Source organism: Fonsecaea pedrosoi (assembly GCF_000835455.1).
Source record: "Fonsecaea pedrosoi CBS 271.37 unplaced genomic scaffold supercont1.4, whole genome shotgun sequence".
NCBI classification, from domain to species: Eukaryota; Fungi; Ascomycota; class Eurotiomycetes; order Chaetothyriales; family Herpotrichiellaceae; genus Fonsecaea; species Fonsecaea pedrosoi.
Genome location: NW_013550612.1, coordinates 35,245 through 58,746, shown reverse-complemented (window position 1 = coordinate 58,746; position 23,502 = coordinate 35,245). Strand labels below are relative to the sequence as shown.

At 50.6% G+C, this 23,502-nt stretch overlaps 10 protein-coding genes across 10 annotated transcripts; 6 read left to right on the top strand and 4 right to left on the bottom strand.

Annotated features, from left to right (window-relative positions):
* Positions 1-303: 303 nt before the first annotated feature.
* Z517_05777 (uncharacterized protein) lies at positions 304-1,767 on the top strand (the record flags this gene model as incomplete). The annotated part of the gene is made up of 2 exons (XM_013427519.1): positions 304-908; positions 957-1,767. 2 exons carry the CDS (start codon positions 304-306, stop codon positions 1,765-1,767), a joined length of 1,416 nt encoding a protein of 471 aa, XP_013282973.1.
* A 1,095-nt stretch (positions 1,768-2,862) lies between these two features.
* Positions 2,863-3,576, top strand: Z517_05776 (uncharacterized protein; the record flags this gene model as incomplete). The annotated part of the gene is made up of 1 exon (XM_013427518.1): positions 2,863-3,576. The coding sequence occupies one exon, from the start codon at positions 2,863-2,865 to the stop codon at positions 3,574-3,576; it is 714 nt and encodes a 237-aa protein (XP_013282972.1).
* A 2,841-nt stretch (positions 3,577-6,417) lies between these two features.
* On the top strand, positions 6,418-6,915 carry Z517_05775 (uncharacterized protein; the record flags this gene model as incomplete). The annotated part of the gene is made up of 1 exon (XM_013427517.1): positions 6,418-6,915. The coding sequence occupies one exon, from the start codon at positions 6,418-6,420 to the stop codon at positions 6,913-6,915; it is 498 nt and encodes a 165-aa protein (XP_013282971.1).
* A 3,703-nt stretch (positions 6,916-10,618) lies between these two features.
* On the bottom strand, positions 10,619-11,197 carry Z517_05774 (uncharacterized protein; the record flags this gene model as incomplete). The annotated part of the gene is made up of 3 exons (XM_013427516.1): positions 10,619-10,660; positions 10,716-10,942; positions 11,005-11,197. The coding sequence occupies 3 exons, from the start codon at positions 11,195-11,197 to the stop codon at positions 10,619-10,621; spliced, it is 462 nt and encodes a 153-aa protein (XP_013282970.1).
* A 416-nt stretch (positions 11,198-11,613) lies between these two features.
* Positions 11,614-12,642, top strand: Z517_05773 (uncharacterized protein; the record flags this gene model as incomplete). Its single annotated transcript, XM_013427515.1, has 4 exons — positions 11,614-11,880; positions 11,932-11,980; positions 12,037-12,110; positions 12,154-12,642. 4 exons carry the CDS (start codon positions 11,614-11,616, stop codon positions 12,640-12,642), a joined length of 879 nt encoding a protein of 292 aa, XP_013282969.1.
* Positions 12,643-12,846: 204 nt separating this feature from the next.
* Z517_05772 (uncharacterized protein) lies at positions 12,847-15,117 on the bottom strand (the record flags this gene model as incomplete). Its single annotated transcript, XM_013427514.1, has 12 exons — positions 12,847-12,985; positions 13,036-13,352; positions 13,408-13,508; positions 13,559-13,697; positions 13,750-13,786; positions 13,843-13,945; positions 14,008-14,212; positions 14,250-14,423; positions 14,496-14,580; positions 14,644-14,806; positions 14,860-14,946; positions 15,003-15,117. The coding sequence occupies 12 exons, from the start codon at positions 15,115-15,117 to the stop codon at positions 12,847-12,849; spliced, it is 1,665 nt and encodes a 554-aa protein (XP_013282968.1).
* A 509-nt stretch (positions 15,118-15,626) lies between these two features.
* Positions 15,627-17,199, top strand: Z517_05771 (uncharacterized protein; the record flags this gene model as incomplete). The annotated part of the gene is made up of 4 exons (XM_013427513.1): positions 15,627-15,753; positions 15,812-16,392; positions 16,481-16,818; positions 16,887-17,199. The coding sequence occupies 4 exons, from the start codon at positions 15,627-15,629 to the stop codon at positions 17,197-17,199; spliced, it is 1,359 nt and encodes a 452-aa protein (XP_013282967.1).
* A 375-nt stretch (positions 17,200-17,574) lies between these two features.
* Z517_05770 (uncharacterized protein) lies at positions 17,575-19,511 on the bottom strand (the record flags this gene model as incomplete). The annotated part of the gene is made up of 2 exons (XM_013427512.1): positions 17,575-19,098; positions 19,191-19,511. The coding sequence occupies 2 exons, from the start codon at positions 19,509-19,511 to the stop codon at positions 17,575-17,577; spliced, it is 1,845 nt and encodes a 614-aa protein (XP_013282966.1).
* A 448-nt stretch (positions 19,512-19,959) lies between these two features.
* Positions 19,960-20,526, top strand: Z517_05769 (uncharacterized protein; the record flags this gene model as incomplete). Its single annotated transcript, XM_013427511.1, has 1 exon — positions 19,960-20,526. One exon carries the CDS (start codon positions 19,960-19,962, stop codon positions 20,524-20,526), a length of 567 nt encoding a protein of 188 aa, XP_013282965.1.
* A 334-nt stretch (positions 20,527-20,860) lies between these two features.
* Positions 20,861-23,168, bottom strand: Z517_05768 (uncharacterized protein; the record flags this gene model as incomplete). The annotated part of the gene is made up of 12 exons (XM_013427510.1): positions 20,861-21,002; positions 21,080-21,390; positions 21,458-21,558; positions 21,611-21,749; positions 21,797-21,833; positions 21,887-22,004; positions 22,062-22,266; positions 22,322-22,477; positions 22,538-22,622; positions 22,678-22,840; positions 22,897-22,980; positions 23,057-23,168. The coding sequence occupies 12 exons, from the start codon at positions 23,166-23,168 to the stop codon at positions 20,861-20,863; spliced, it is 1,653 nt and encodes a 550-aa protein (XP_013282964.1).
* Between the last annotated feature and the right edge of the window lie 334 nt (positions 23,169-23,502).

Genomic DNA, 23,502 nt, shown 5'->3' with positions numbered 1-23,502 from the left:
CGATTTGGCAAATACAATGTGATATTAAGCCCCGAATTAACGACGGAATATTCATTGACGAATTCCAAACTTAACTGGGACGTTAGCACTGAGAAACCTTTCAGAACTTCACGTCCGGATCTCAGACCCTCTGTGACGTCTTGACGGATGCGGACTGCAAATCCTTGCGACGGCTGTGCGCTGCGGCGTGTGCGATGTTCTGGAGGATCACCCTGTTTCGAATGCAATCATCGCTCTGTACCATGCACGTTTCTCCGGGTACGTCGGAAAAGAGGCCCCAAAGGTCCAAGACCGGTCACCAACATGAAAATCGAGCAATTCCAAAGGATGTTGAAAGCAACCAGCGATCAACAATCACTTCCTACCCCGCCTGAAGAATCGGTGCTCGAGGCCGCGGTCGACCATGGTCTTTCACCCAAAGCGCAGTCTAACATCCCTATGCACGTTTACGAGCGACTTTTAGAGGTTTTCCGCCTGCGCCTATATTCCGTGTGGCCCATCGTCTCGCATGATGAACTCATCACCGCTCTAAGGAGCAATCAAGAAGACTATGAGTCGTACTCGCTTGCTGCAGCGCTGTGTGCAGCTGTCATTGCCCAACTCCGGCTTCCTGAGCATGTTGTGTCCTCCAGGTCCTCTTCCTCGGAGTTGGTGGCAGAAGCCCAGAGGCTGAGACAGCTTTTCGAGTATCGAGAACAGTACTCTATGTCGTCACTTCTGACCTCATTTTTCCTCCATATCTATTATGCAAATGCAGACAAACTCCGCACCGCCGGCTTCTACCTGCGAGAGACCCTCACCTACGCCCATGGTCTCAAATTGCATCAGCTCGACACTTATACCGGCATAGACTCAAGAGAGCGTCAATTAAGATTGCGAGTTTACTGGATCTTGTTTATCTCTGAAAGGTAAGTTCAAAGTAGTTGAACGCCCTCCAGGGTTGACCTAGAACGTAGAACATATTGTGTCCAGAATGGCCTTCCAACCACATTGAAGCCGATGCACGAGTTCCCGAGCGCTGATCCCACAGAAGGATATGACGCCGCCCCCGTGCCGGCATTCATAGGCTTGATCCGACTCTTCACCTTCCTTGATGGCGATATTCTCGATTCTGTCCCCTCGTCAACAAGTCTAGCATGCAATCTTAGTGCGAAAGACAGGATATCGACCCTACAGCGTGATCTCAGCTGTCATCCGCTTAGTGAAGGCTTGAACGAGTCTCAAGGGGTGGATATACTGGCTACCCGGAATTGGATTCGAATACTGCTTTGGCAGTATACAATTGCCCATTTTGCGGTGTCTTGTCACGCCCGAGATCAGGCATTCTCAGCGTTGCTCCCAACGACGATTGCACGCGACATGCTTTCCGTTCTTGAAAATGTGTCGTGGAAATCCATCCAGCCTCATGGCTATGGCATGGTTAGTGGCATTCATAGCCTTTCTGGTTTCAGAAATAACGTCTTGCAGGAGCTCAAGGTATTTCGCATCGCCGACTCCTTGTTGGACGTTCTCCTTTGCGCCCCTCCCTCACCTGGAACGCGAGGCCTTTTGATGGACTCAAGGCACGCGCTGCATCTCCTAGAGAAAGTGCTCGTTGACGTAGGAGGGACCGAATCACAATTCTTGGCCACGTTGCGAAAACGGATGGTCGAGTCACAACTCCCGGTGCAAAACACTTTGGAAAATGACCTACAACTTTCAAGGCATTTGGAAACGGACGGCAACAAGAAGCCCATGGATGGGCCGGGTCCTGTTAGCAATGAGTAGTTGTTGATTCGTGCTGGAAGCTATCACAATGGGCGATCACTTTGCGGAAGGAGTGCTCGTCATCAATTGTTCATCCATTCAAAGGTCCAAAGATACTCTTATCTAGGCGGGTCTCCCCTGCGATGGTATAGTCCAGTTGCGTTGCTGCTCTAGGCTGATTGACACAGGGGCTGCAATTTAAGTCGAATAACCACTATACTCACCCCATGGTGCTTTCTCCGAGCACTGGCTGATTCCTCCCTGACGAAGTGTCGCAATCCCGGTGGCATTACTGCACCAGCCCAACTACTGCAGCGCGCCTATCAGGTTCGATATCTCAAAAGGTACCCATGTCAGGTTAAGTTGGAGTGTTCGTCCATCTCTTACATCCAAGTTTCTGGGTTCTGGGCGTGGCAGAAGTTTGCTCACCGACATTACTGTGTTCCGATTTCTCTTCTTTCCTTTGCGCGTGTGTGGGTGGGCGCGTGGAAAGGCGTGTAACTTTGCGAAATACTGAGAAAAACTCATACTTCATTGACAATTAGCAGGGATGGAAGCCCTAAGATTGCATGACTTCGCCGCTGTCAATGTGGTTTCATGGAGGGATTTCCGCCGATTGTCCTTTCTCATCATTCTACATGAAAAACAATGAGGACTTAACCCCTCTTTGCCAAAGTCTTGCTGATTGTCAATACATTGGAAAGTGAAAAGAACTTCTCGAAGGAAAGAATACGTCTTCCAAATTGGTCGTCACAAGTCTCCATGCGCAAAAAGGCCTCTGACGTAGATGCTTGGCATTGTAAGTGTTGACTCGACAGTGGCTTCAGGGATGAAGCGATGACGTCGGAATCTCGTTTCGTATAACAACCAACCCTTTTACCAAGTTTTTCTCTTATATCTCGCTCATCAGCACTTCTCCCTCCAAACGGCCCGAGCAGCCTACGACAGCTTCGCAGGATATGTTCTAATCACCGGCCCGAACCGAGCAACTCAGGCTACAATCGTTCAAGGCCAGAGCCTCCACAATTGATAATGGATGTAATGAAATCTATACTTGGAGGAGGCACGAATGAGAACGGTGTCGACAATGATGCACCCAATAATGGTAGCGACAAGATGCCAAGTAGAGAAGAAATGGTCAAAACGATTGAGAGTCTTCAAAAGGCTCAAAAAGCTCAATCCAAGGCCAATGACTTGAAATCTAGAGCCATGGCACTTACCGACTCAAAGCAACGGGAGAAGTTGTTGAAGGAGGCCTTTGACAAGGAGGTGGAAGCCCACGGGCATAGCAAGATGGCGAGACGCCTGCAAAGTGGCACCTGGCAGGGTTTTGGATTTGGGGGAGGAATTGGTGCAGCTACTGGATTGGGCCTCGGTGCCGGAGTGGGAACGGTGTTGGGTGCTATCGCAGCAGTTCCAACAACGGGATTGGGTATGTTGATCGGAACCGGCGTTGGTGCTATCCATGGACCGTGGGTAAAGCTGGGTGGGAAAGAGGAAAAGTTTGAGGACGCTGATCCCGAAAAGGTGGCCGAGGCATTAGAACAGGAGGTGAGCCAACAAAACAACTCCGACGTTGAGCAGAGAGCAATCGCAGCAGCATCGGAGACAGACATGCCGGAGGACAAGGAGAGAAGGGACGAGAGACCACGAAGAAAGCCGCCAAAGCTGGAAATCAGGTCGAAAAGGCCCACTGAACCCAACAAACAACCCCAAACAGAAGTCAACCTGACACAAAGCATCCAGGAAGAGTCGAAACCAAGGCGGAAGCCCAAAAAACTAGAGATACGGTCCAAGAATTGCAGTACAGAAAGCCCATCTGAACTCTAGAGACCCTCTACAGCAGTGACTCGATAACGATGTATACGAAGTATTCCGCCCACTTATGGCCTTGCGAGTATAGTAATGGATCAAACAAGCTGCTACTCTAGAATGAGACTCGAGTGATTGGGACTGGTGATATCCAAGACCTTCTATTTCTTGACTCAGCTGGAGCAGGCTGAACATCGGCTAGACACGGTGTCTGCAGGGCAGCAACATCTTGAAGCAGGGGAAGATGCTGGGGGACCCCTCCCAAAACCATCCTCGCCGTGGTGATGTTTAACGGAACCGTTGATACCTCCAGTGCAGTGCGGTTACTATAAACGCAGCCTGACGCACTCCTTCCCCAAGGCGGTAACGTTTCATCTCCTAATACCCTCAAACAGGAGCAATTTTGCATATTTCTCTCCGCCGAATGAGTTCGTGAACTGCGTCAAGAGGGTCGGACACCTTTCCCGTGGGTAAGAGCCATTATATCCGCCCCTTCAGGGAGCTCGTAGGGCAACACCATTGATTCCTTTGGTCTCATATAGTGTTGATGTGGTCGACAATAGTAGAAACAGTAAGTTGGACATAGGACATCGTGAGGCGGATTCGGGATTGAGCGAAAAGTGAACAGGCGGTAAAGGAGGCGATTTCCACGAAGGAAAGACGTCTTTCTAGGTGCGTAGTAGGAGTGATGAAGCTGCGTCCTCTAGGCCTGACTGACCGTACCACTCTTATTATGAACGGAATCGATCGATTGTTGAGTAGACACTTTCTCACCACTTCAGCGTCTTTGATCATAGATGACATCCATGATCCCCATCTTACAGCCCGAAATTGTGGCCATAGATGATAAGGCGTCTGGCACTGTTGGCGCTGAGACGACTGAACGGTGATACACAAGTTGCAGTACGCCATCCGGTTCGATATCGCTTAAGTGGATACCTGTAAAGGGTGGTGAACCTTGCCATATTTTCCGTACGAAGTGACCTGGTCATGTCTTGCTCTTTTTACCGATGGGGTGTGCGGATCGACTGAGCCCAAGTGCCCTCTCGGCTTCTGTTTTCGTTTTTGACCCCAGTCGTCGAGCTCAACTCAACCTGCTTCACCCATGGGCGATGAACGAAGCCGCATCTGGCATGTTCATCTTATTTGGGGTCGATATTCTTTTTTGAAACTTCATCAGCCAATCCAAGCTTTCCTACCCCTGGCGCACCAAAGGACTGTAGTGGAACTCCACGAGAGGCATCACCGTCGTCTCGAGGTGTGGAAGGTTCGTCGCTAGACGGAGGTGTTGGTTTCAAGTCATCTCCGCCGGTATACTCTTCGGCGGAGAACATATAGCAGGCTTCGACATAGAGGGCAAAACAATCGCGCTCTTGGTACTTTGGGGGTTCACCATTTCTGGCCACGGCTCGAAGTCGCTTGCACAGTTGTTTGTGCATCGACGGGAAATATTGGCTACCATACTAGAGGACTGGCGACGGAGGTAGGGAAAAAAGGGTTTCATTGACCAGAGTCATCGATATGGATGACGAGCATTTCGGTGGGTTCAGTGCCTCGTTGACTTTGTTAGACATGAGCAACTGGAACTTTTGGAGTGCACGTGTAACGCCATTACCTCGCGTTGCCACGTGAGTTGCTCTCTGGACTTTGCTGCGACTTCTCGGAGCTCGCAAGAACAATATTCCCTAATTGTGGGCGAGTGGGGTAGCCAGCCCACTCTGGGGATCCCGCCACAGTCCCAGCGTGCGTTACCTCAATACAAGTATGCATTCTCGATCCCAGAAATAGCACGTTATCAGTTCACGCAGCACTGGGCCGCTCCCATCATGCCAACTGACTAGGCGGAACAAGAACCACCTAGCACGCCAGCTACGGGAGTTCTCGAGGATCCGTGTTCTCCAAGAACGTCCGCACGGCTTGAGGGCGATTTTGCTCGTCTGATACCCGTAAATCGTCCTGCGCGACTCCCATTTAGCAAAATTGCTCAGCGTGTACGACTTGATCCCGACTGGCAAAAGCGCGCAAGGCAATTCATTTATATCGATGAGGCAGCGAAAGAACTCACCTCCTTTGAAGATAGTGGTCGCTCGATCTGACCTTGTCATCAACTTCATTATATCTTCAGCATGACGAAGTTGCCTAAAGTACCTCGACTGAGTTGGGTCTGGGGAAGCGGTTGACGGCATCTGCCCGACGGACATACTGACTTTCTACTCACTGTCGACCGGAAACAGGACCGCGTTCTGGGGAGACACGGCCGGGTTTTTAATATCAACGATGGCCTGCTGGAAGTAACTGCCCCTGCAAAGAAGCCGATATATATCAATGGCGACGAGAAGCTTGAAAATGGTCAAACATTTACCTCGCACTAGTATCACGATCGAAAACCTCACATTCTGTCTGGAATTCACTGAGCTGGGCAAATATCGAACTCAGGTGAACACTTTGATATCTGAGTGGCATGGCCGGCAAATACACCCTTCCCTTGAGCCCACCCCACAACCTCATCACATTGAACTCCATGGATTTGTGATACAAGAGCCTCTAAGTAACGGCGGTCATGGTCGGTGACATAAATTGCGAGACTGGTAGTCCTGTGGCTGTCAAACACCTACAAAGAACATGCGGAAACCTCGAGCGTATCCGGCTAGAGATAGAGATCTCCAAGCGGGTCGGGTCGCACGTAAGTTCTTACTGGTCGCCAAAGAGGCGCCTAGACTGACCACGGTAGCCAAATCTCTGCAACTTGATCGCTGAAGAGTACTCTGGTGGGGAAGCGACATGGATAGAGGGTGGAAAACTTGGTGATGTGTATCTGTTCATGTCCCTCCTTGCGTTAGAATACTCATTGAGCTCACCATGTCGGCGAAGTCTTACCGCATCCATCAAAATGCCATGCAGCAGGTCCTCCGTGGCCACGCCCTCCTTCATGAAAATCGTATCATGCATCGAAACCTCAAGCCGACCAATCTCATGATGGTCGCATATGATCCGCCCCACGCTATCATTATCGACTACGGTTGCGCAACTCTCAATGCAACATCGGCGGATCACAGCGTGGGAACGATTGTGTATTTGGCCCCAGAGGTTCTCGCAATCAAAGCTGGAACGAGCATAGGCTCCAAGTACGACAGCAAGGTGGACGTATGGGGAACGGGCCTTACGGCATACCAGCTTTTCTTCCAGGAGGGATGCAGCTGGAAGAATGGTGTGGGACCGGATGAGTGGCAGAATATCAAGCAAAGACTACATCAGCGTCCCGGAGTGCTGTCTGAGCTACTGGAGAGTATACTCACTTGGGCACCTTCAGATCGTCCGACAGCTGCTGAATCGGAAACCTCAGAAGTATGGCTCTAGTGAAATCCGATGGAAGAAATTAGGTTCAAGGCCAGCCCCCTTTTGTTCTGAGATCAGGTCACATTTCACATATTTTCTGTACCTTCCCTTAAGGACCCAATCTAGCTCGTTGTCTTTACATTTTGAAGCCTCTCAGTTGATTATTTAGAGACATTAGACAATATCTTGGCAATCTCCCAGTGTTCATATTCCCTGGCTGCATCCAGCGGCAAGTACCGAGCAAAAAATGGTTTCTCAAAGGGGCTTGCACCATGGTCAACTAGATATCAGACTGCCGTGATGTTTCCCACAGTACAAGAAATCCACATAGGTGTCCCTTCGAATTGAGTGACGTCGCTAAGGCTGGGGTCTGTGTCGAAGAGGGAATTGCTGATGCTAGCTCCCATCTCGTGAAGTAGTCTCAACAAGTATAGAGTATTTGAATCTTCTGGCCTTTTACAGACAAAGTTGATCAATTCACCCTTTTCTGCAGATCCTCCGCGATCGAGGAGTAGCTGAATGATATTGACAGGCGCGAAATGAATGGCACGAGAGAGCGGTGTGAGCTTGTATTTTCCTGCATAGGCATTGGGGTCTGCACCATGATCAAGAAACCAGCGAACAACCTCTTCATTAGCATCCGATCGATCCGCACGTCTAGATATTTCAGCTTAAAGAGATATATGACTGATCGGTGCGTGCTTACCCTAAGAGCGGTGGTTCGAAGTAGCTTTCCGGTTCATTGATATCCCAGCCATTATCGAGCAATATCTGCAGTGTCGGGAGAGATTGGGTCTACACTTTTAACAGCTTCGATAGCAGCATCCAGGTCGAAGTGGTCCTCTTTGCTTGGGATTTTTGATATCTGACTGAAAGGCGCCATTCGTTGAACGTGTGGTTCTGGAACACTCGTTGAAAGAGCAAGGTGTCACGCTTGCGTCCTTTCGTTATGTGGTGCCCGGCAATTAACGCGCAATATTATTCTTGCGGGTTCCGAACAGTGTACGAAGGCGGCCTCGGTTGCGCGGTGGGACTTGCTCTCAAACTCTCTTGTTCATCTCATATATGGGTCGTATCCTATCGGTATGGTCAAACAACTCCTCTAATTAATCCTCCTCCAAAAGTCTCTTGATCAAGAAATAGGTATCGTCCTATTATGTGATAGTTTGCCTGGCACTGAGAAAGGCTGAAAACAAATGATCCCAAGGGGAGGCGTTTCAGTGGGAAGACGTCGATGAAAGGGGACTAACAGATGTTTAATGCTGACTTCGTTGTAATCCTATGGTAGTTCATAGTGATCTAGAGTAATCAGACAAAGAAAACCAGTTGACACCTTAAATAAGAGCTTTTGCGAAGAAGGCTGGACAAGATTCCCTCGCTTCTTTAGCTCACGAGTATACTCGAAGAAGGTCTCCTGGAGGGTTTCGTCGACATATCTCTTGATAATGATGTATGTGCCATCCTAAATTACTACAGTGAGTGGAATGGAGAAAACCCAGAAATGCACTCCATCTGGTGCTTCTAAACTTTCCAGAACGTCGCGTGCCACGACTGATTTTCCGAGTTGCGGCAAGCCGTGGAGCCAGAAGATATGGGAGCCTTCACCTTTGCACCAGTTTTGGAAGTCTTTGATCTGCATCAGCCACGAACAGGTATTCGGGTGTATTTCCGATATCCTAGATCGAGGTTCATTATAGTCAAGAAGAAAAATCGGTTGAGGTATGTATATGGAATTTCTTTTCGTCCGAACTCTGCTGATTCTTTCTTGTAATGAGTATTCTGAACGCACGAAGTATTTGAATTACATACTCTGCGGCGGTCGCTCGCTCTCAAAGGCCTGTAAAAAACCTTTTAGATCCCCCGAAATGTTTTCAATACCATCATTACATTTCACTATCTCAATATGGTTTCCACTTATTACCTCCGTCGTTTCCAGAGCATGGCCAACCTTTGAAGAAAAGTCGTCAACAACCTTGACAATTGATTAGTCTGAAAAAAGCATCCTGCCATGTGAGAATCACGGTACCTTCCCAAAAAATCCTCTGATACCAGTGAGACCTTCCTCTTGAGGTGAATGTACACTGAGATGACTGTCATGCAACGCCCTGGGAAAGTCATCCTGGATGAGGTCAAGGATTTCAGAGTCGACTTGCAGGTCGCTGAGTATCTTGGAGTTCACAATCTGGAGGGCCACCTTCACAACAGTTGATGCGAGGCGTCCCCATGCTGCTGCATCAGATTCTCTATGGGAAGTTCCACAAAATATGACGGCTCTTATGCATTTGCCCGGTTCCTCTGGAAGACCCAGCACTTGAAGTCCAGTCGAGATGTAGCAGAACAATAAAGGTGCAAATACTTACCTTGTCAGGTAGGGATCTCTCTAGTTTTACCATCAGGTCGTTACCGTACCGCAAAATCCTATTCTTGCTAGCCCTCTGAAATATACCGCGAATGACATCCACATCATATCCGTATGTGATAATTCTTGCCTCGGGAATTCGAGCCGGCAGTAGGTCAGCTGGCCAGAATGCGGCACTGCCTGTGGCATTAATATTTGCTTCGCCGTCTTCACCACCTTCACCACCTTCGTTTAAAGTATATGCTGATGGAGTAGCGACAGACGCGGTATTCCCACGTCCGATACGTGATAGGAAGCCTCGACGTTTAACCTCGTGTTGAGTGTTAGGAGTAGATGATCGGGTCTGCCAAGCGTAGCAAGGATGTGCGCGCAGACCGTGGACGAAGACGATACTGTATCGAAGTCGATCTCAAGGAAGCAGTGCTATATTTGGAGGTGACTACTTGACGACTAGCTCTTGCCTGGTGGGCTGATAGAGTACAGAAGCACCGAGTCGCTTGACCGACGCATACCTATTGGTATCTGCCATTCCCTGGGGCTTTCAGATGGCTATTCAAGTCTTGTTAGTTAGAGGAGAAAACTTGCTTTTACGATGACAAAAATTGAAGCTGTCTAAGGGTTTCCACTTGATCAGTCGAGCGCAGTTGGCCACTCCGCCTCCACACTTGGCTAACCTGAAACATCAGGTTAGTGAGGCTGTCACCTGAACAGTTTGTGGGCGGTCTGATCGAGGTTAATCCGAAGTTCTGCCGGGTGTTGATTGTGTATGGAGTCAGGGAGTATAAGTCCACCTATAAGGTTTAAAGCAACCTCATTAATAGGCGGTTTTATACGCTTGCAGTAGAATACCTCCTATCCCGGGCTTTTCATATAGTTTTTCCTTCGTCAGCCTCCCGCCCTTCCAGTCCTTACGTACGTGACTTTTACCAACCAAGTCCCATCCATCTTAATATCTCTGACAAGGATACAAATGCACGAGTTCTGACATAATGTGGATCATTCTCTCCATCATCGTGTATCAGACAGTCTCTTTCACGGTCGTCAGTTGGTCGTCCGATCTATTCACTCGTCGTTAGCATGAGATCATCGTCGCCACTATCGATTCATCGCGTATATCACAGCGGGTCAAACGAAGACAATTGACAGTCTGATCAGAGCAGTATGTCTCTTGATTGCCTCAATTGGTGCACAAACTCCACTAACACTCGGTAGGGTGTGCTCATTGGGTCTGGCTCAACCACTTACGTACACTGTCAAACTGTGCAGCTATCGGCGGACAACTTAGCTTCTCGAATATTTTGCATATCAATTTTTGAAGCACTACACTATCTCTGCACACATAATTCTAGCCTTGTATACCTCTTGTCAACGCTGTTTGCTCATCGCTTTCACCCACGGTGCGCTGTCCTACGCAAATTAGCACGAGACGTTAAAACAAGCTCAGTTGCTAGAAGCCACTCACCCCCCATACGCGGTACAGCGAACAGAGTGGTTTCTGCGAAGTATCGCCTGTAAAGGTAATGCCGGCGACGAAATCCGCCTCTACCACTTCCCCATTTTTGAACCATGACTTGATCCGCCCGAGGACAACAATCTCACTGTAGTCTGCTTTGGAGGTGTACACCTCGAGGGGATCATGCCTGCGTTCTTTCTGCGTGATCCACGCCTTCGGGCGATTAGCGGCAATAGCTATATATTTAGCAGCTGAGCTTAGTGACAGGACGATGGTTTTTGGAGAAGTGTGTCTTTACCTTCCCTTCCCTTCAAAGGCCCAGCCAGACCGAATTGTGTCGCATCGGGCGTAAACAATTCCGCCAGCCGATGACCCGCGTCGGCGGCTTGGTCGTCAGCGAGGTGATAGAAGTCATCTATCCACTGCTTGACGCCTGCTGGAGCTGGTATGTCAGCTGGCCATTTCGTCTCAAAAGGTCCTGTCGATGCCATTGGTGTTGGTGGTTGGTGAAGAGCAGCGAGACCGAAATCAGCACCTAGTTTGGATCGGGGGGGGGAATGCAACAGTCCAGGTATACGAACCCTGCCCACAACGAAGTGTTTTGTGGCCCTGGCAGGGGGAAATTCTCAGTCTCCGTCCGGAGAACGTGGTCTCGGTGGAACTCGGTTCGGCTGACACGGCAGTCCGAACTCCGACAAGACAGATGATTCCTATGCCTGAGACAAGCAAGCTGCGTAGGTACAGCAACTCCATCTTGGAGCTCGCTGAACTGGTGTACGGGGTATGACACTACCTTGGACCGTGTAAGCCGTCTCCCGCATGGTCAAATGGAAATTGGAGAGCCTCCTCCGTCAAGTATAGAGCAGCGACGCCGCCTACAGTCAGGAACACGCAACCTCCAGCAGAAATGGCAGACTCTATCTTCAAACGTCTTGTGAGGTTCGAAGATCACGCAGGGCAAGCCCACTACGGGGAAGTCCCTAAAAGCCACAACTGGGCTGACAACCTAGTGGGCGTCTCTGTGCCTGTGTACACGGGTGGACTACCATGGAAGCAAAGCTTCTGTCTCAGTACAGACACAGTCAAGATCGCCAAAGTATTGAGTCCGATCGAAGCACCACCTTTTATCTATGGGATTGGTCTCAATTATCGCAAGCACGCTGAAGAAGCCAAGGTATGTTCACATGGCTTGTAATGCGTAAACCCGCGCTCATCGCCGCATCAGGTCGAGATACCCCCTTATCCGTTGATCTTTTTCAAGGGAGGAGGATCAGGTGAGCTATGTCTGCAAAGTGGCGACTTAAATCGCTGAAGATGTGTATAGAGGCAGTATCGGGACCTTACGAGGACGTGCCCGTACACAAGGAGGCAGACTTCATGGATTACGAGGCAAGTATCGATTGGGTTCGCTGGAGAAGCAATATACTGATCTGATTTCATGCCGTAGGGCGAGTTGACGATTGTCTTTGGCAAGCAGGCTGTGAATCTGACAGAATCTGACAACGTCTTCGATTATTTACTGGGATACACGGTCGGCAACGATGTGTCCTCACGATTGTGGCAGGACCCTACGCGTTCAGGAGGCCAACACGGCTACGCAAAAGCCTTCGATAAATTCACAGTAATCGGATCGATACTAGCATCCACCTCGTATGTCCCAGATCCTTCCAAGCTTACTTTAAAGACCACCGTCAACGGGGAGCAGCGACAGCTTTCCCAGACGGACGACCTCATTTTCGACATTCCGTCTATTGTCAGACACTTGACCCGAGGCAGGACCATACGCCCGGGAACGGTAGTGATGACTGGAACTCCGAGCGGAGTCGCAGCCTTCCACAAGCCACCGGCATGGCTCAAGGATGGCGACGTGGTTGAGGTGGAAGTCACCGAGATTGGGAGAATCCGGAAACGTATGGCATTCCCCCCAACCTCTTGAGCAGGACGAGTAGGGAAATGTGGTTCAAGTCGTTATCGCGCATCATTATCCACACTGTCTCTACCCAAGAGCTAGATAATACCGGGCAGAGATAGAGAAGGGGCTTAGCTTAAACCATGCGCTTTCAACAACTACATTCCCCTGACATGGGTCATGTCGCCGTCATAAGTGCTAAAACTATCGCTATTCTCCAAAACCTCTCTCTCAAGCTTTCACATGCTGAAATTCTCTCTTGAAATACTCGTCGGTAAAGTCGAAGTCCTTGTCCAAGGAAGTGAGTGCCTCGTCCCAAGATTGAATGATTTTGGCCCGGCGTCCTTCGTCCCGTGGGACAATCTTACAACTTGGATCACCGTCAGCGCCTTGACGACTCTCAGAGTCGTCAGTACCCACCTGAACGGGGCTGGACCTGCCACGAGCCCGCCGGTTACGGCATCTCTATCAATGGGGACGGGATTCCCCTGTTCGTCCACTCCCCGACTCATGCTAAAAGCCCACAGCATGCGAACAATGGCGATGAAGAGGCCCCTTTCCGCGACGTGAAAGCCTGGACAGACTCTCCTCCCTGCACCAAAGTTCATGTGAGGACGTTCAGTGGTATTGGAGTTAATACCGAAGAATTCTCCCGAGGTCTTGTCCAAATCGTGGCGACGGGGATCAAACTCTCTGGGGTTCTTGTACCTCTCCGGGTCGTTGTTTATCGTCCAGACCTGAGATAAAAAGTCAGACCTTCACCAATCAACAGTACTTTCCTATCAAACTCACGTTGTTAATAATGCCAGCACCGGCGGGGATCTTGTAGCCTATATAAATGTCATCTTGAGCAACGCCATGAGGCACCGCACCGAGAAGAGTCGTAGGAAACCCTGTAAAAACGGTCAATATTCTCAGGGCTTTGTCGAGACTTGCAACTCACATCTCAAGCTTTCCTCCACGACACCTCGTATGTACGGGAGGTGCTCACGATCAGACCAGGACGGCATCCTGTTAGGCCCGACAACCTTGTCGATTTCCGCCTGCGCTTCCTTTTGCACTTTCGGAAAGAGAACCATAGCCTTGGAAAGCCTGCTGTCAGCATAGAAAAATCTCTAGTTCGAGTGCCTCTACCTTGAGGAAGCCTTTCAAGGTGTTCCACTGAGTGTCCCTGTGAGTCCATTAGCTCGCAGCTCTGAGCGTTCCATTAGCGTATGTAGCACTTACGTGGCTCCCATTGCTGCTTGAACCGCGTTGTGAGCTAACTCTTTGTCACCCAGCCTGTCGGCTCCGGCCTTTTCGTTGGCGCTTATCATGTCATTGGAAAAGCCTTGAAGTGTAGCCTCAGTCAGTTGACGAATTGCACATTGGAGAATGGAGTATTCCACCTACACGGCCGAATTCTGCCCTCTCTGTTCCTTGCTTTGGCTTCCTGAAACAGGTCGATAAACAGACCCTCCTCAAGCTTCCTGATCTCCTTCAAGTCTTGCTTGAGCCCGCTCAAGCGAGTCGGGATCAGATTGAAGACGGGTCGCAATGAGGGATACCAGTCGGTCATTTGCAACGAATTGGCGATGCGCACGTTCCGGTCGTTCCACTTCGTTCGATATCTGAGCATTAAGTCCCAAGGGTACCGAAAGATGTGTACCTACATCACACATTCCAGCAACTGCTGGAATATCCATACTTGGAGTTCGCCATCCGAAAGCCAACGTCGAAGCCACGCTGGAGGTGTATCGCCTGAAATTTCGATCATAATCGTCCGGGGCGACCAGGAAATCGTGGAGCAACTGGCGGCTCTCAAAGAGCTGGTGGTTGAACGCGTCAGGGCATCTCCGCCGTGGACGTGCACGCAAGAGACTGGATGGAAGCGCTCTTACCTGGTATGGAATATAGCTATCAGCCCCTTTGGCATTGAGACGCAGGTGATACATCCTCCTTTGGCGTCTCCAGATGTCATCGTTACTGCAAATCTTTGGGTCAGATTGTCGCAGACGGCCAGGACTGGTCCATCGGGTCTGTGCTCACTTTCGAAACAAGATGTTGAGGTTGTCACTGTTCTCTCGAATAAACATATCCATCCGGGTCGAATAGATGTTGCTCCGCTTCTCGAGAAGGTCTCTGATGATTGTCTGCGAGCTGACCACGATTTGTGTCTGGCTGCCCAACTTCAGGGAGTATATCGGTCCATCTTCGTACTGATCAGCCTCGCAAGAACCCCAAGACAGTAGAAGATAGGCCTACATTCTTGAGCCCATCTTTGTAAGCAAAAATGTAAGTTGGAGTCTGGCAGCTGATGCAGATTGCCCAGAATAGGGATTGTTGGCGGTCCTGCAGTCGTTTGAGTCCGCGGTCGAGGCGTTATATTGCAAGGTCACAAATCTTACCAGGCGGATAACCGTCAAGCCGCATACCGTAATGAGACACCTTCCATAGTAATACCCCGAAGATGACTGAACCCAGCAAGACCCCGCTCACGATATGGATGTCAACAGTCGCCATGCCGTCAAGAGCGATTCTCGCAAGACCAACAAAACGAACGATGTTGACAAGGACTCCTCAGAAAGCTCACATTCAGTCTTTTGGGGATCGTACCATCTGCTGTGGATCCACCATGTGTTGTAGTTTCCGGAAGCGAATGAGTGGAGAACGCTCCCAGCCGGATTCATGGCCCCATGGGGACCGGATGCTAAGACTCCGGGGAGCCTCCGAAAAGACTGGGGGTCGTTACCCACCCGAGGCATTCCCCTAGTACCGGCGCTTCGGGGCTTCGGAAATGTTACTGACTGGCAACCATCCAATCAGACATGACTAGACTCGACAAACCCGTTATCACTTTGATAATTCGCTGACGCACTCGGAGTCCTCGTCCCGATCCCGAACGATCCAGTCGCTCGCGCAGTGCCTGGAAACTTGGCACACTGCAGTGCTACAGATATGGTAAATCTCTTCAAGTTGTCTGCTGGACGAGCTTCGTGGTATGTACACTCAGGGATAGTGAAAAGGTCGCCATGCATGACATTATCAACGTCATCGTCGTTGGGGCAGGCTTTGGTGGGCTTTCAACGGCCATCTCGCTCAGAAGAGTCGGTTGCAATGTAAGTGTTTACGAGCTGTCGAAAGATCTGTCGAGACAAGGTACGCAATGTGAAGAGTTCTGTCCGTATTGACTCCCACTGACTGGGAGGTTCTCAAGGCGATGTCATCATGCTGGGGTCGAACGCGTCCCGCGTCATCAGCCAATGGCCAGGAATGCTCGAGAAAATCCGAGGAGTCTCTTCCCTTCCCACGCGGTTGAGGATCTGCGACAAGAGCGGCAGGCTCTTGGTGGAACAACCTCTGCCATCCGAGTTTGACGGATTTCCTAACAGCTACGCCAACCGGACCAAGGTTCAGAACTACATGTACGAATATGCTAAGGAGATTGGAGTGCAGTTCACCTTCAACGCCCGGATCGTCGAGTATTTCGAGGACGAGGACCACGCAGGCATTGTTTTCAACGGGGAACGGGTCATTGCGGACGTTGTGGTAGCGGCCGATAGCGTCCATAGCCGGGCGAGGGCGCACGTGACAAAGAAGCCGGGCAGAGCCCAGAAGAGCGGCTTCGCAGTATACCGCTCTTGGTTCAATCTGGACTCTCTCAAGGATAATCCATTGACGAGACCTATTGCAGAGGCCGATGAGGATGATTACCGTGTATGGATTGGCGAGAATACTCACGCAATCCTGACTACCAACAGAAATCTCCGTGCCGTGACGGTCTTCTGTACGCACAAGGTATGGTGAAATTGCGGACAGGAAATCGCAGCTGCCGACTCGATCTCTATTAACCGTCCAGAAAGGCTGACGAGAACTTGTGCTATAGGATGCGGCCGACATCGAAGAGTCCTGGAATGCGCCTGGTAAAGTGGAAGATATGCTCAAGGTCGTGGACGGCTGGGATCCTCTTCTTCAGCAACTGGTAAAGTCAATCCCTGAAGAAGTCCTCATAGACTATAAGCTACTTTGGCGGGATCCAGTCCGCCAATGGGTTTCAGATGGAGGTCGGATTGTTCTTGTGGGTGATGCGGCCCATCCTCATCTACCTACATCCGGGACTGGCGGTGCTCAGGCTATCGAGGACGGCGCCACCCTCGGAGTTTTGATCAAGAAGGCCGGGAAGAAGGACATTCGAAGAGCTTTGAAAATCTTTGAGAAGTTGCGGTAAGTCTACCGTGAGTCATTCTGCCGATCTATTAGCTAACTCGCTCTCTTCTTTTTCTCCCCAAAAGCTTCGAGCGCACATCCCTCACGCAAAGAGCAGGGTGGGAGCTACGACATCGCTGGCATCAGACAGACTGGGATGCGGTCGCGAAAGACCCCTCATTTTTGAATCAGCCACAGCCCAGGTGGCTCTATGGCCACGACGCGGCAGATTATGCTGAGGCCAACTACGATGCTGTATCTAGTCATTTGGAAAAGGGAACTCCCTTTACCGCCAGGAACGTACCCGACGGCTATGTTCACGAAGATTGGACAATTAGTCAGATGATGGCTAAAGAGGGTGTCAAGGCCGAACCCGACTTTTACAAAGTCGAAGCATGATCATGGTGCTTATTTCGTGTTAGCTCCTCTTCCTGAATGGTATATCTACCTTGATTCTTTCCTGAGCTCCTGTTATTCGTGAATGCTGGCAGGATATCATCTGTATATGCTCATGACCTTGAGAAGGGCCCCTCAAGAGTCAAACCCACGACGGACGCATACATGGCCGTAAGAGACAATCCGACGGGCTAAGGCGGTGTCGAGAGGACGGTCACTTGTCCTAGCCAGTGAATCATGGCGTATGTTTACTTCGCAATGGTAGAGATACAAGTCAAGTTACTACTTATGCCATACCAAGCGACGAAGTATTCTATCAGGATATTGTTGCGTCAGCAGACGGTTTCCGTAGATACAATGCAATAATAACTTCCAGCTTCATCGCTGAAAGTCGCTCATCTTTTCCAGACCAAAGGTATCGACCTGCGTCATGAGCTGAGTGGTCGCAGTAAACGCGTGCTTGGGCAATTTGCTGTCTTTGGAATTTGGTGCTTCAGTCTGAATTTGCTTCTTGCCCGTGGTGGTGGCCACAATGTCACGCGCTGTGGCAAGCGACGCAACGGAGTCTCCTCTCCACGCAACGTGCTGGTCAGGACGTACGAGCACCATCTTGCGCTCCCATAATTTCTCCGCCACAGTCTCTCCCACCAGGTGGAGATGCTTGACAGGGATGTTGGACTCCTGAGCAGACTGGAGCATGTGCTCGATCCCCTCGCAGCCCTCTCCAAACGTCACCAGCGTCCAGTCCGTGGGGTGGAACAGGTCGAAGATTGGGGTTCCATCCTTCAGAAAAACATGCGGCGGTCGCGACCCAGGCCACGTGGTCGGTATGTAGCGAGAAGGGCTCCATTCTGGCTCTTTAATGTCATCCCCCTCTGTAAGGATCACTGTTGACCGATACCGAAACCCCATTTCGATCCCCAAGTCTAGATTTTCTCCATTGTTTGTCTGATAGTGCTCGTGGATCTTCCGACGCGCCTCGATAGCCTCTTCGGAGTCAGAATTGAGGGTTGCAATGTCCAACCCGTTGATCAAGTGTTTGACTGATTGATGGGTTTGCATGTGGACGCCAGAATGTTCCGAATTGCGGAGTGCGACAGGTCGCCTTTCAGCCTCGTACGAGCCAAGCAGCCCCAAGCCGCCATGGCCCTTGATGGAAGATGCCAGCTTCCAGCCCAGGTCGTACGCGTCGCCCAGCCCTGTGTTCATACCGTATCCGCCGGTCGGGATGAGTTGATGCGCCGAATCTCCCGCCAGGAACACACGACGCATTGGGCTCGTCCACTGTCTAGTCACGGCAATGTTAGGTCTCCAGGTTGAGCGTACCAGTATTTTATCGACCTTGATGGGGTATGGTCCGTGAGAGCCGCCCAAAGCTTCATAGATCGCTTCGTGGGAGTCGATCTTGGACTCGTCCGCGTCCAAGGGAAGGAACAGGTGAGTCGTCCAGGTGTCAACTTCGTCTTGGGCGATGATGGCGCCCGAAAACTCCCCCGACTGCTGGAAGAAGAAGATGTGCCAGAATTGACCCAGCTTATGCAGCCGCGAGAGATCCTTGGACTTGAAGTGGACGAGCAGGACGAAGGCTGGAATGGGTCCGCCATCCAAGGGCATTTTGAGGGACTGCCGGACGCGGCTGTTGGCGCCGTCGCAACCCGCCACATACTTGGACACAATAATTGATGTGACACCCGTATCTACGTTAGAAATGACTGTTTCGACCTGGTCGACATTCTCCTTAACCCCTTCTACCTTCCACCCGTATCGCAGCTCAATCAAGGGATCGTGTTCGCATCGGTCTTTGAGCCAAGCCTCAAACACAACCTGTGACACTCTCTGCCATGGCTCAAGTGGTAACGTGCCGTCGTTGGTGCTGTTGATACGAGCTTGGAATTGGTCAACCTGTGTATCTCTACGCGTTAACCTCCAGTAACTCCAAAGCAACCTGGGGTTGCAATGTGTTCCGCGGGGAAAGAGATGATGAGCATACTCACACTCTCATGCTGCCAGCTGGTCAAAGCCTTTGGAGCAGGCAGGCCCGTGCAGAAAAGTACAGGCTGGGGTATATCTGCTCGTACACCGTGCGTTCGTAGTTCCTCCGCCAGTCCAAGTCGCCGTAGGATCTCCATAGATCTTGCATTTGTGAGATCCATTTTGGGCCATTGTGTCGTACTTTTATTCCGCTCGACGAGTACGGATCTTACCCCATAACGCGAGAGGACGGCCGCGAGTAACAGCCCAACTGGACCACCTCCGGCAATGAGAACCGTATCTGGTGAGAGCTCTTCGCGTATAACTCCATCATCCGCCGCCATGTTAACCAAAAGCATCAGGAGTTGCAGCCTCAAAATCTACTCGAAAGAAGTGATTGTAGAATGAGGACCATCTACATGCAAAAAACCGTGCTGTACATGCGTTCAGCCTACGTGACCTGTGGCCGGATCCTCCAGCTTCCGGTAACATGTCTCCGGGTACCGAACACCGGGCTGCCCATCGGTCTCGGGCAGCTCTATGCGAGGCTTTTGAAGTCTGGAATAAATCTAGGTTGGCACAAAAGGGCTGACATGTTGCGCCGATCTTTTTGACAGTTCACTGAATCCGAACGTTGTCCGGCGGGGGAAGAGGCTACAGTACGTACGTGGTGAACAACTACCTGCCGTACAGTTCGAAACACGCACGAGCTTTTTTACTATCGTCAGGTGTTGACTGTCTCTTAACAAATCTGGAAACTCACTGGTCCCTTCTTTTTCAATCCTGTTTATCATGGGTCACATCGAGGTCAAAAGCCCATCGTCGCTGGCGCACGTGGTGTTGCGTACACCAAATTTCAAGGCAATGAACGACTACTATAAAACATTCCTCGGCGCCAAGGCATCGTACGAGAACGAGATTCTTTCATTATTGACATACGATGAGGAACACCACCGCGTCGCGATTGTCGCCGTCCCCGGTACTGGGCCTAAGGTGCCGAAATCGGCTGGTCTTGAGCACATTGCCTTTACCTTTAATACCCTGGATGATCTTACACTGGCCTATCGCCAGCGTAAAGAGGCTGGTATTTTGCCGTCGTGGTGTGTGAACCACGGACCGACAACTAGCATCTACTATACCGATCCCGATGGCAACATGATCGAGACTCAGGTGGACAACTTCGATACTGTCGATGAGGCCAACGCTTTTATGGCATCTAGAGCCTTTGCAGAGAATCCTATCGGCACTGACTTTGATCCCGAGGAGCTTATACGGAGATTGGAAAGTGGAGAGGATCACCGGTCGATCAAGAAGCGCATCGAGAACGGCCCAAGAGGGTTACCAGAGTGGGCATTGTGAGCGTACAAGCCACAATATGCAGGACTGGATTTCCAGGCTGTTGAGCACAGGATAGGAGTGGCGAGCTGGGACGAGCTCGTGGAACGAACGACTACTATTGATCGGCTGCGCTGACAGAGAACCCAAGTACATAATTTCTCTTCGAAAGTTCAAGAAAGAGCTTGCACAGAGGCCTTTCCACAGCGTCTCATTTTCAAGCTTATATATCCTTTTCTTTTTGGATCGCACCAGAAAATTTCAGAGTTTTTGCAGGAGTAGATTCGAAGATTGTGCATAGCCCAGAACTTTGTTGGAGTAGCCGCATTGTTTGAGGACACACATATAGCTGTGCACCTCAAGCGAGTGACTGAGTCGCGAAGGACTGCTGAAAGAACGCTTCATTGTAGCTCCCATCCTCTTCCAGAAAGCTTTTTGCTTGCTTCCAAGACCGCCGGATCAGTGCAACTCGCTCTTCATCTCGACTCTCAAACACCATGCTGCTCCATGAGATAAGCCCGTCAGCCATATATTCCCAGGTATATAATTCAATCAGAATTCGAAATGGCAAACTTACTTGTAATGCACAGGGGTGACCATGAAACCTGGTGTCATGCCGTCACGGTCGATCGGAACAACATTACCCTTCTCGTCTACGGCCGGTTTCATGTTGAAGGACCACAACAAGCGAGCGACGGCCGTATACAGGCTCCTCTCAGCAACATGAATACCAGGACACATTCTCCGTCCCGCGCCAAAAGTAGTATAAGGCTTGTCGGATGTATCTGATCCGATGGGCGCGCCGACGGGGGGAAACTTATGGCCCGGCAAGTGTCGGCGGGGCTCAAAATCACGAGGAGTCGTTCGATCGTTATTGATGCTCCAGACCTGATCTCGAGGGTTAGATTGTGTTTTCACGTCTCAAGTAGGACAAGGGGATATTGCTGCATCTCACGTTGTTCACAACTGGGACTCCTGCGGGAATTCGGTAGCCTAAGTAACTATCCTCGTTCGTTGCTGCGTGAGGTGCGCCTCCTGCGACTGTTGTTGGCATCCCTGCCGAGAGATCAGCATTACAGGTCCTCAGCATAACTTCCACATGTCGTACACCTGAAGGACTCCTTGACACACGCCATGATATAAGGCAGGTTCGGGGAGTCTTCCCAGGTAGGAAGTCTGTAGCTTCCCACGACTCTATCGAGCTCCTCTTGTGCTTGCTTCTGGACCTCGGGAAACAGAACCATGGCCTGTCGTACCGTTAGCTAGGTGTTATGAAGGACGTCGAGTCACCTACCTTTACAAAGCCCATGAGGGTGCTGTAGGTGGTATCCCTGCGTTGTTGAGTCAAATTAGTCCGCCTCTGTCGCTGGGGGCTCTGGCTTACGCTGCTGCAGGCCACGCATGGCCAACCACGAATGCGATCTGCTTGAACGTGAGAGCATCCGATTTCGCAATCTGTCCAGATTCGGCACCTATGGTCAAGAGAAGATTTCTGGCAAAACCTGATGGGGTTTAGTCGCCGATATCGATGTTTGCCTGGTCACTGCATCACCACTCACTTGGTCTCATCTTGCCTTGATCAAGCATTTCTTGCCCCTCGCCAATCAGCTGCATCCACAGTTTCGTTTCCATTTCTTTCAGTTCCGCCGCTTCCTTCAGAAAACCACTGATCCAGGAAGGGGCTCGGAAATAGAACGGTTTCAAGATTGGGTACCAGTCGGCAAAAGATGTCTTCTCCATCAGGGCCGAAAATCTCTCGAGCCACTGCTCATCTGTTATTCAGGCTTGCCAGCTACACGCCATTGAAAAATGAGCTCACCGTGTAGAGTGCCTTGACCCTGGGGTCCTCGAGATCCGGGTATCTTTTGGCGAAAATGACCGTCGCCCCAATACTCGTGGTGTATCTCTTGAGGACAGTCCAGAAATCTTGTGGTCTGTCCAACAGCTCGTCCAACATCTGCAGACTCTCAAACTCCTGAGCATAGTCATCAGATCAGCTCTCTAAGAATGCTCTCCAAGATGCCCGGAAACCCACCTGATATGGAAGATAGTTGTTAGCAGCGGTGATGTTGAGGCGGAGGTGATACATCTTGCGCATCCGGCGCCACACGTCATCGTTGCTGTCGCCGTTTATCAGTCAAGCAATGGGCCGGGACAGGGGGCGCGCCCACTTACGTCCTGAAGAGTAAGTTGAGGTTTTCGCCAAATTCAGCGCCGAAATTTGACGCCTTGGCCGAGTAATTGCCACTTCTCTTTTCGAACAGGTCGCGAATCCCTTGTTCGGTATTGATCACGATCATCGTCTGTGTTCCTAACTTCACCGACATAATCGGACCATCTGAAAGAATAAGCTCACTCCGACGTCAACAAGCATTCCTGCTTGAAATTTCTTACACTGCTTTGCCCATTTTTCAAACATGAGATATGGTTTATCCGTCATTTGATGTAGATTGCCTAAAATGGGGAGCGTCGGCGGCCCTGACACCAGGAGGTTAGCATTTTGGCAGTAGTGCTGCCCAAGCAGAGCGTTGACGGTAGCGTTGAGCCTTCTTACCAGGTGGCAGACCCTCCTCACGCATGCCTACGCGCAGCAGTCGCGCTCCCATGTACACGAGACCTACCACCAGGGCCACTGAGGGCCAAAAGAGCCCGAGAGCAAAAGTCATCGTTGGTGGCAATGTGTTGAGTGGGAAGACGTGATTCTTGAGGCGACAACGAGGTATCGTATGGGATTTAGCACGCAAACCCTACCACCATTAACCCTGGCCATATAGAATACTCGGGATACTAATCAATCTGTGCTTGGCTCTGTGCGGTTTGGCGTTCCCCATTTTCCCCATATTCAACTCCCCCACAGTTTGCCGGACCGAACTTTCTACCGACTCCGAGAGTCCGGCCCGGTGCCCGAGTTTGACAGTAAGGCTCTTCCCCCCGCAATCTTCGACTGTCTCGTGGGTGCATTATTCATAATTCAAGTGCCTGGCAAATTAGTCCCCTGTA